Below are 11,678 nucleotides of genomic sequence, written 5' to 3' on the forward strand. Positions count from 1 at the left end.
TATGACAGCATAGTTATTTGGCCAGATCATGAAAAGGTCACCTCATCCATATTTCAGAAGCTTTTCCTAAAAATTACTTAATTAGGTGTTCAAAAGTAGATCATGAGATCTTCTTTGGTGGAAATAGTCCATCCCAAAAGATCTTGGGAAATGGCTGTGCTTTCTGTTTCTCTTATAGATCTACAGTGCATATCAACATAATAAAGACTCCCAAGAAGTCCTATAGTATTCAGCTCTGGAAAACACAATCTAACTTAGAAATCCCAATATGCTTAAAAGAAGGGTCCTGTGTGTGGGCATGTGTGGTGGTAGTGGTGGTGGTGGTAGTGGTGTGTGTATGCGTGTGTGTGTGTGTGTGTGTGTGTGTGTTGTGTGCGTGCATGCGTGTGTGTAACCTTAGCATCTGAGAAAACTAGAGAAACAGGGCAAGGGCCTGGACTTTGCTAACAAACAATGCCAGACTCATTACTAGTTTGTGACTTTGAGAAAGTTGGTTAACCTTTTGACTATTTTGCTCAATAAAATGAATTAACCAGCTTGCATTGTATATATTACCCAAGCAATTAGCTGTTACTTCCACACCTGTGGGGTTAGGTAACAGACTCAGGTCCAGAGAGAAAGGTGCCATCATCGAGCAGAGCTCAGGTATTGAAAACAATTATGTGCATTATCTTAGAAGGCAGAATGAGAGAGGAAGCTATGCTGCATCCCACAGCTGAGAATTACACCCAGCACCAAATGCTGTCCTACAGTTCATTCCTGGGACAACCATCATTTGAACTGTGAGTTGAAGCATGAACCTTTGAACTCCTCAACCTTACACAAATTGAGGACTGGACTCTTCATGTGTGCCTCCAGGAGCTCTGTGCTCTGGTCTGCCCTGATTGGCTTCTCTTTCATTGTGTCCAACCATTGTGAGTCTATTTCTGCAAAGTCTACTTGCTGTTCATTAGATATGACAGTAACATGCCTGCCTCTGGGCCTTCACATTTGCTGGTTGTTTGGTATACCACACTCTTCCAGTCATCTAAGGCTCCTTCTCTTATAACTCTTAGTCCTTTACCAAAATGTCTTCTCAGCCCTCCCTAAACTGGCCACACAACTCCACTTCTTATCCTCTCCAATCCTTTCCCTTGGTCCACACATCTGATGTGATAGGTTTGATTTTCCTTATCCATTTCCACCTAAAAGAACATAAGCTACATTAGAGCTGAGTATCTTTGTCTGTTTCATGCTCTATGTCTGGCACAGAAGACATAAATGCCAACAAGCGGGGATTGGAAAGATGGCTCCACAGAAAAAAGTGCTTGATGCTTTTGTAGAGGACCTGGATTTGGTTCTCAGAACCTGCGTTGGTACTCACAACCACCTGTAACTACAGTTCCATGGGACTTGACACCTCTTCTAGTTTCCAAGGACACCTGCACACACATGGTCTACATTCAGAAAAACAGGCACACACACACACATACACACAAAAAAATCTTAAAAAGAAAGAAAACCACTGAGTGGTAAGCAGATACCAAAACTGTCCATCTTCTGTTACTACATTTAGTCTGTAGGGTAGATTATCCCAAGGAAGGAAACACATCTCCAGCATGGCCTCTGTGCTTTTTATTAGTGTTTTCTGGGACCCATCAAACAAACAAAACAGAATTCTTTCATTAAACAGAAATTGTTTGAATTTAACAGCTTAAGGGGAAAGAGTCATGATTTAAAAAATAAAAATAAAACAGTGGCAGAAGGGTTGTCGCCCACCAATTATCAACCCAGAAGCCAGATGGCAGGAAGAGTGAGATTTATACAGATAGCTACAGAATGATTAATCCAAATTCAGCTGAACTCTGAAGTCTACATGTTTCAAAAGTTTGTGAGATACAGTTCCAAGAAGTTTGGTTTTCTTAATGGTCTCCCTTATTCCAGAAACTGAGTCCTGAGTCCCCCAGCTGAGGGTAACTCACCTGTTAACACTAAGTTTGCCATGCTGGTGTTTCCTTCTCTTAGTCAGTATTCCTCTGCAGGTCCAGATCGTGTGACTTTTATAGTCTATTCTCTCACATATACTCCTCACATATATGGTGTTCCACTATGCACAAGGCACCCAGTAGGTGCTTTAATAAAGTACTGAAAAGTAATGTAATTGCTTCCCCTTCTTACTGTTCTCCCTTTTCTTATATTTTTATACATTAAAAAAGACATACTTGCAAAATGAAAACCTAACATATATGACTAACCTTATCAAAACATCCCTCAGCATTTTTCAAAAAGGAAGAAAAAAATAACAAAAAATAAAAACCAACCCCTAAATACTAAAACTGAAAATGGGTCCCTGCTTAAATAGCAATTGACATCATATAAACACATTTATAATCTTCGTTGATTAAATAGATCAAGGGTTCATTACTGGCATCTTGTAACCAGGTTAAGTCTCACAGTTCTAAAAAGCAACAGAATTCTCATCCAGCAGACACTGACATGTGGAACCAAGCAGGCTGTTTGAATTTCTTTTCAGCATAGGTGGGAGGCAAAGGAGATTGTCACAGTAAAATGTTCTCATCCTGGAAGGTTTAGTTATTATGCTCTGTTCTGAAGAAGTGATTCACATCCCAGTTATGAATATGACTGATGGGTTCCCAGCCAGAGGAGTCTCCCAGAAGACAGTCATCATCCATTCATGAGAAGTTCTCCTGTTGCATCCCAGGTATGAAGATAACAAAGGTGATCAGACATGCTCCCTGCCCTTGGTGAGCTTACAGTCTAATCAGCTGGGAATTTGAAGGAAGGCTCAGTGAATGAAACTCATGGGCATTGTCTCTCCTGCTCAGCATACTGAAGAACCTGTGGACCTATTTCTGGGATCCAGGACCTTGCTTAATTTCATCAAGTCATATAGGAGCCTCAGATGATCTGAGTCTTGTGAAGTATTAATGGCCCATTACTTGATTTCAGTTCCCATGGAAACCACTAATACAACACTTAGGACTATTCAAGAAACTATAGTGATCCTGTGGCCAATTAATCTCAGATGAACTTAATAACTAGGTAACTATCCCCTAAAGAAAGAGGTGCTTTTCTGTAGGACTTTCGTGTTTTTTTTTTTCAAACTGTGGTGGGAAGCACACCACTACACCCCAAATTGGCATAGCTTGATTACCTGGAATTCTCAAAGTCATGAATAGCACATAGAAAACACCGCAAATTCAAGCCAAGACAATAGATATGCAGAGAACTTAATACTCCCGTCTATTTAAATGGTAACTGGGTGCCAAGAAACTGCCACTCTCAGCCAACAGCATAATCTGTTTATCTGTAGAACTGTTCCCACTGGTCCTCTCCAGATTCACCTACTCTCTGACAGCAATAGCTCTATAATGAAGTAGGTGTAGGAAGGGTCAAATCCAGTTACAGGAATAAGAGAACCCAGGAATAAATGAACCCAGGACATGTGGTCTGGCCATCCTAGACCACAGCCAGGGAAATCCAGAGAAGAAAAAGCAGAGAGAAAACTGACAGAGGCCCCTAGTAACTTCACACACCACACACACACACACACACACACAGAGAGAGAGGGGGGGGGAGATCACACAGACACATCCAGACATCCATAGACTCTGCCTTAGGCACTGTCTTCTACAATATCTGCATTCTCTGTACAAACAACTTCTCTTGCACTTCCCATACATCACTGCATTTATTTGACTTTGGTTTTCATGTGAAGCTCTGAAAAGAATCTCCTCCATTTATTCTCATCCTGCTGTCCCTACTATTTTAAAAAATAAAAATATATTGACTTCAAGGTCTTGCTTTTGCTTTACTCTAGAGACTAGAAGTGTCTATGGATCTCTCTATTCTGAGACTGAACGGCTGCCTTTATACTGTCCATTTCAATTGGTGGTCCTCGCTCAAGGGTGCTATTGTCCTCCTAGAGACATTTGACAATATCTAGAAACACTTCAGATTGTCACAGTTACAAAATGCTGATGGAGGTCATGGATATCGCCATACATTTCACAATGCCCAGTATAACCCTCACCACAAAGAATGACCCAACCCCAAATGTCAACTCTACCCATGGAGAAACCTTGAACTACAGACATACAAGAGCATGCTCATCGATCATTTCCAGGCCACTATTTTCCTGTCCCACTTAATTTTCAATATTTGGACTGAACTCTTCAATAGCTAGAAGTGACTGCATGTGGTAACTGACTTTTTTAACCAACCATTCAAGGATGAAGGGTCTACATGAAAATTGTCCATGACTGAGGGTAAACTCTCCTCCTGCCGTATTGAAACGTTCCCAGTCCTGTGATCATGCTGTGGTTCTAGGCCACTCTGGATCGTCAAAGTTCCTACTCTCCACTCACTATCTCCCAATTCAAGTCAAACTTCCCAGCATCTTTTGGGTTGATCCCACCAATCTGAGACCCTGGACTTTGTCCTCCCTACCCAATCCCATTTCTCTTGAGGTCACACAGATGCTTAGGTGCAGAGAACACATTGCCTTTCTTTTCTAAACCATTTTACATTTGAAAACATTTAATGCCCTCATTTCCTTTCCCTTCCTCTTAGCAAGAAGCACAAGGCTACAGGCCCTGTTGTTCTTGGGGGTAGAAAAGAACTTCACGAAGAGGCAACAGCAAATCACAACCACATACAGTTTCATAGTTCACAGAAAACTGTGTACATTTGTTCCCCACAAAAGGACATACTTCAAAGTAACAAAATAATTTTTTTTATCAACTGTAGTGTTCCTTCTTCCCGTCAGAAGTAGATTTTCTTTGTCCCTTCATGGTACATAAATATCACAGAAAAGTAGTCTTTGAGATATTTACGTCCGGTTCTTCATTGATCAGAATCCATTTGCTGTGTGTTTTGGTTTGTGTCCCAAGGGCTGGCAGCCTCAGTTCTCATTTTCTCTCCATCCACGAGCATTCTTCCCAAACTTATAGACCAGCCGTCGTCCATCCACACGTTCCAGGATTTCTCGTTTGTAGTAATATCTGTAAGAAGGAAACAAGTAAGGTGACCATTCAGCCTGAGCCGGGCAGGGAGCACCAGCTCTTGGACTGGCCATGGAAGAACGTGAATTAGCTCACCTCATAGCCCGGCTGAGCTTCTCATATGTCATGCTACTGTTATTTTTCTTTTTCCCCCACAGCTGAGCCACAGCTTCTGACTTCAGGAACCTGAAGATGCCTTCCGAACGGTCCTCCCATTTGATCAGCCCTGGGTTCTTGTCTGGGCTCAGGAGAATGTCTCGGATGAACTCCCATAAGTGAGTGCCTCTTGGGTCTGATGGAAAGCAAGGCACAATGGCTTAGCAAGGGTGCAAATCAGAGAACAGGATAGAGAGAACGAATGTAGAGTGACAGCCTCTGCCTTGAGATACAGAACCACCAAATAGTGCTTTTAGAAGGAACAACTAATACAGTTGGGGACTGGGGAATCTCAGTGGGTTAGCCAGTGCAACACAGTTTGACTACTAGCAAAGCCAGGACTAAGGAATCGCTGTTAACCATGCAATTCAGGCCTAGATGCTTCTAATTATTGTTCACAAATACCTTGGGCTTTATTTCGGACAACCACCTTCCGTCATTTACCTAGCACCTCATTTGGTTAAGTTACACCAGCCCCACAGCTGTGCTTTCATCCAAATGATATCACTAGAGCACTGGAGCCCTAACTCCAAGAACATTGTGTAGAGAGGGTTATCACACGGGTCGGGGAACCAACTTGAAAACTAGGCAGCTACTGGAATTTGATTTTACTTTCAGGAGATGCATGTCATCGCCCCTCCCCCAGGCCACTCGAGGGACTCCATGCATTCACTTTTATGGCATAAGCTGGAAAGCAGAGAGGAGAGATGTCCCATCCTTTCTAGATTTTACAATCCTTATGCTTCTCTGTGCCTCTCTACCTATGTCTCTGATAGTCCAGATATGTTCTTAAGGTTTTTTCCCTGGGGAAAATCCAACTCCCCGAGAACAGAGTTGAGCATTCAGACAGCCATGTCTTGGGACAAGAACAAGTACTGTACTGCAGCCACCCCTTTCCATCTTGCTCCTTGGGCCATCCTGTTTTTTCCTGGACAAAGGAAAACCTTTAACCTCCTGCCCACAAGTTCTTATCCTAATTTAGTATCCTATTAGTATCCTAATTTTAGAGAAAGAAAGATGACGAAGAAATCCCCAGAAGCCCCACTTTCAGAAACAGCCACATAGGGAGTCATCTTGATAGAAAACAAGTCCCATTTAGAGGTAAAGGAACGGAGACAGAAGCTACATCACCAGGGGACTTACTGTGCTTTTTGGTGTGGGACTTTACAGGGTGGTCTTGCTCCTTTTTCATATCAGGTGACTCTGCTAAGGAGAGAAGAACACCTCAGTTTACGTATCTCCTATGACTATCGTTCTCATACACACACTTTGCCAATATTCACTAAATACCCACGGTGTGCTAGCACTGTTAGCTGTGTGGCAGTGCCGAAACAGAGAATTAAAGGCTATGGAGAAAAAGAATGCAGGGTAAGAAATGGGGACCAATATGTATATATCAATTATCATAATTATTATTATTATTTATTATTATTATTGAGAGAGAGATAAGACTTCTGTGATAATGGAACCTGTGGAATATGGGAGAGTTGGCCATGCAGAGAACCCAGGACAAGCTTTGCATAAATGAGGACAATAGGTGCAAAGTGCCTGAGGTCACTGTGCCCTAAGTCTTTACACAGGACAGAAAGAAGCCAGTGTGGATGCAGACAAGGAGACAAGAGATGGGAGCTGAAGTCTGGCCACTAATGCCTTACAGGAATTTTTTGAAAGGCCTCTCTTCTGCTTCATTAGGAGAGAAACAGCAAGCCATGGAAAGATTTAGGTCATCTAAAGGATGTTTTTATAACATAATTCAAAAATGTAAACACTTATAACAAAGAAGGATACCATTTAAGCCAGAGGAGTGCCATTTTTTTGGCATGCAAAGATACATTTTAATCACCTTGACAAAGGGGCCATTGAGTGGCCTGAGCTCTGCACAGGCCGCCAGGGTGGACTATGGAAACACAGATTAGTTTAACAAATGACTCCTTATGGTAATTCTTTCGCTGTCTCCATGGAGGAAAAGACAGAGACAGCTCTCTGATGTAAAAATGTGTCTTAAAAACACTTCGTGTTCTCAGGTATGGATGACAGGTTGAAAAGTTTAATCCCAGTGAAACAAAAGTTGAACGATGAAGGGATCAAGAGGGGACAAGAGGGACAGCAGGAGGCTGGTGACGCTCTACACAATGTAGTTACTCTGGAAGAACAAGATCTATTGTTCTGCCAGCCAGTGGGATGGAAATATAGCACATGGTGATTTATTACATAGCATACAAAGAACCAGAAGCAAGAAGTCCCAAGGTTCCCAGCACTCAGATGAGGAACATTCCAGAAATTGGGGAGCCAATGCGTCTGTCTTAGTTATCACTTATTATTCACAAATACCAAGCTGTCACAGCATAACTCATAAATATATTGTTATTATGGATCAATTAAAGGAGGCAGAGCTGGAGAGATGACTCGGCAGTTAAAAGCACACTTGTTGCTCTTTCAGAGGACGGGAATTTGGTTCCCAGTACACACATGATGGTACATAACTATCTGTAACTCTAATTCTAGGAGGCCTGATACTCTCTTCTGACTGCCATGAGCACCAGGAACACACATGGTAAGTGTGTGTGTGTGTGTGTGTGTGTGTACAGGCAAGACACTCATGTGCATAAAATAAATGCATTTAAAAACCTCTTTTTAAAAAACTAACAACGTAGTGCCCTCTCCCATGTATGTGTGTGTGTGTGTGTGTCTGTGGGTGTTTCTCTGTATCTGTGTGTCTATGTTTGTATATGTCCAAGGGCACCTCAGGTGTTGTGAAGACCATTGTTGAGCTCATCCCAAACCCCATAATCATAAAATAGTCTCGAAACACAAGACAATCCTCTACAGAAATTAAGCAAAACACATCTTTTCTTGTGATATTATAGCCAAGCTTCCTAGTCTAGGGTTCTCTGGTGAGGTTTTCAACAGCATTCTAGATGCATTAACAGTATGTGCGCAGGGAAGGGGCCCAGGCTTGCATCTGATAGAAGAACTTGCTATTCTATTTCCAGTTAAATCGATTAAGAGGACTGCAGATATGGCTCAGCATTAGGGCACTTGCGCAAGGGTTGACCCCCCCCCCCAGTACCACAAAAACTAAAATGATACGATAAGATGAAACAAAATAGTTAAGAAAACCACTCCTAAGTGTTGAGTTCTTGCCATGTGCCAGGCACCATACTGAACACTTTACATGGTTTCTATCATTCATACAATAACAATATGGAGTAGGTAGTATTATATAATCCGTTTAGTGCTACTATCATTCACAGTTTGCATCTATAAAGGATTCAGGAAATGGCCTGGAAGTAGAGCCAGGCTGAAAATATCAATGGTTGGCTCCGAGAAGCTTTGCTCATGATTCTTTCCTAAAGGGAGGCAATTTGGTCACACCACACACTTCTCGAACGCCTTCTGAAGAGTCCATCTACTTCCACAGTGTCTTCATCAACAGAAAACAAAACCATCATTCCCATGTCCTGGTGCTATAATTCCTGGTGTGTGGTGCTGATGGAGGCACCTCCATCCATCAGATCCCTAAGCACCTCACACTTCCACATTCCCAAAGCTACGAGGGGACAGGAAGGGGAATTAAACAAAAGAGAAACTCCCCATTCTGAGTAAGAATTTCTCTCCTGGCATGGATGCCAGCAGGACCTGGCCCTATGTGGCTTTCTCTGAAATTCAGAAGGACCGATACACGGAACTGGGAAGGACACCTCTTGGCCCCCTGCAGTTCACAGGGCAAGGTTGCAACACCCCACCAGGACATGATGACATTAAAACAGGTCTGGCACCCACCCCATTTGGTTTCCCAGTGATACATCACCCTGACAGGGCCACGTTGTTCTGGAGACAAAGAGTGGCATTTACCCAGCAGGCCACAAGCAAAGCTCATTCTCCAATGAGATCCAGGAGGGAACAGGGCCATGATTTCAGAGCCAGGGATGGCTTCAGAAAACCACACAGTTCCTGGCACACTGGCCTCAGTTCGTGCATGAGGGCTCCAACCTGACAAGAGCGTCCATCACTTGGGGGGTTATGGTAGCCTTAAGAACCGGATGAAATCCTAAATATTCTCCCCCAGAAAATGCAAGTGTGTTATCCTAATGGAATTGGTCAGTCATTTCAGGGATTTCTGGCTCATTCAGGGGATTCACAAACTCTAGATTAAAAGACTAGGGAAATTCTACACACACTAAGACACACTCAGACACACACACACACACACACACACACACTTATCCCTGTCATCACATGGAAAAATAAGTAATTGGGCAAAAAGATGAGTTTCTTTCAGATACTCTTCTCTTGCCAATAGGCAAAGGAAGCCACAAAAACCCTACTAGCCTTAGCTCAAAAACCTTTTGATCTAGGAGCTCATTTAATACAACTGCCTCTCTTCCGCCCCCTTGTCCTCCCCACTGCCACAAAATAAAAGCTACCTTTGAAGTAGCCCTGTGGTCAGGTGATTCACTTTTATAAAATAATGGTTAGCTCTACAGAGGTTGTCCAGCCTGGCTTTCTCTTGTTTCCCTCCCCAGGGAAGGGAGACACTTGGGATCAAGGTGTCTGTGGGTCCAGGTGGAAGCTATAAGACACCCCAAGTTTGCAGTGTAAGTAGAAGCCTATGCCTTCAGCCTAGCTACTTTGCAAGAGAGCAGAGATTAGATGGATTTGCATATGAGTCAGCTGTGAGCCATTCCTTTACGGGATATACAAATTTCGGTGTTCTAATAGACCGTGCCACCCTAGCTGGAGGCTCAACAAGTCAGTAGATAAACACATCAAGCCTGAGTTGGCATGACTGGCTTCGGGACTGTTGAGCAGATCAGAGCACTGGTAGCAGCAGCCATTTTAGGGGATGGGCAGATAAACTAAATCAAAACGAAGCTCTCTTCCACACTGGCACTATCAAGGAGACCATCAGTTGACACAAGCCTCACCTTAACTCAGCTTCAACTTGCATGAAAACATAGAAAGATGTTTAACTGCACCCTATTTTATAGGAACTTGATATGGCAAAACTAGGACAGATGGTAAAGGTCTTTGGGGGCATTCTGGCTCCATCCAGTAGAGATCAAACTATTCCAGAAGGAACTGATTTGTGCATGGTTGCAATTAATATCCTGCCAGACCTAAGACTCCAAAGAATCCACCAACTACAGAGCTGGTTTTTTGTTTTGTTTTGTTTTTTTTGGTTTTTTTGTTTGTTTGTTTTTTGGGGTTTTTTTTAGGAAACTAACTCTGATTAGAGGGCTTGGATTATCTGTCTCATTTTCTAACCTGATACTAAGGCAGGTGAAAATGGGGGCAGGGGTGGGTAGGAAGTGGAGAAGAATATTCATAAATTTCATTTTAAGGACCATGTAAAACCATACTAGATGGATCCAGAAGACAGCAACACCTTGCTATGACGGGATGTGGGCATAATCTGCTGCCTTGAGCCACTGCTGTTCTGAGATCCTAGAAGATGTAAGGCACCAAAGGGGAAGCAGACATGGATGTGAGGTGGCAAAGCCCTGACTTCCTAGGAGTCTGGAGAACTTAAAAACCCTGGAGGCTCTCAAAGCAGTTGGTTCAACTTTATCATTACTTGACATCTTCTGTCATGTTAAAGACACAACAGGAAAGACAGGGAAGGTGACAACTACCGGAAGTTGGAGTGGAAACTAGAGGGTGACTTGGGTGCCTTCCTCAGCCCTGAAGCTGCTAATCTTCTCTAGGTAGGTGGCATCCGTTGCCACAGAAAATTATCCAGATGGACATGTCTTCCATAGTGGCAGATGTGGTGGAAGGAAAATATCCCTTCCTGATTTACACAAAATACTTCAAAGGATTCACATTGAGGGCTCTGTGGGGGTTGGGAGAGGGTGGCTTCAAATCTCAACCACAATTCCTGAAGTGCTTAAACTAGCTCCTAATTCTCACTTTCAAGTGACCTGGCCTGCAGAAAACTTCTAACTAAAAGCTCTGATGAGTTCAATTCACACAACACACTCAACTAAAGCAAATGACGATGGAGAGCTATTAGGTCCACCCTTTCTTTCACACAGACACTGCTAATTTCCAGTTCTGTCACCATCCCCAAGGTCAATTCCTGAGGAACACTTCTGCTACAAACGATGGCTCAGCTTCACAGACCTAAAGAGGTCTAGAAGTGGCCAGGGCAAGGAACAACACAAAAATCTTTTGTTCAGCTAATTCTTATAGCATACATATAAATGCACTACTGGCTGAAAGCCGTCTCCCATACCCAACCCCCAGTGTGCCAACCTTGCTGTAATCTTTGACAAAGCATCATGGATAACCCCTAGTTGTATCCAGTCGCCAACCAATACACTCAATGCAAATATAGTTGACAAGGGCAGATTCTCTGATTACAGAGTGCTGATGAGACATCAAGATTAGGCTTCAAGTAAAGGTGGGAAGGGGGCTATGTATAACTATCTGTAACTCTAATTCTAGGAGGCCTGATACTCTCTTCTGACTGCCATGAGCACCAGGAACACACATGGTAAGTGTGTGTGTGTGTGT

The 11,678-nt window shown here is 43.0% G+C and overlaps 1 protein-coding gene across 5 annotated transcripts in view; it reads right to left on the minus strand.

Moving 5' to 3' along the window:
• Positions 1-1,512: 1,512 nt before the first annotated feature.
• The window catches only part of Ehf (ETS homologous factor), a 39,748-nt gene continuing 29,582 nt past the window's right edge, over positions 1,513-11,678 (minus strand). For 4 of the 5 annotated variants that reach the window (XM_021156032.1, XM_029484788.1, XM_029484789.1 and 1 more), the window contains 3 exons: positions 6,303-6,365; positions 5,100-5,295; positions 1,513-5,003 (listed from right to left, as the gene is read on the minus strand). In XM_021156032.1, the coding sequence (XP_021011691.1) occupies positions 4,904-5,003; positions 5,100-5,295; positions 6,303-6,365 (359 nt within the window). In that variant the 3' untranslated portion in view covers positions 1,513-4,903. The remainder of the gene's footprint in view (positions 5,004-5,099; positions 5,296-6,302; positions 6,366-11,678) is intronic. The other variant, XM_029484787.1, reaches the window with a different exon arrangement.

Source organism: Mus caroli, chromosome 2 (assembly GCF_900094665.2).
Source record: "Mus caroli chromosome 2, CAROLI_EIJ_v1.1, whole genome shotgun sequence".
Classification (NCBI taxonomy): Eukaryota; Metazoa; Chordata; class Mammalia; order Rodentia; family Muridae; genus Mus; species Mus caroli.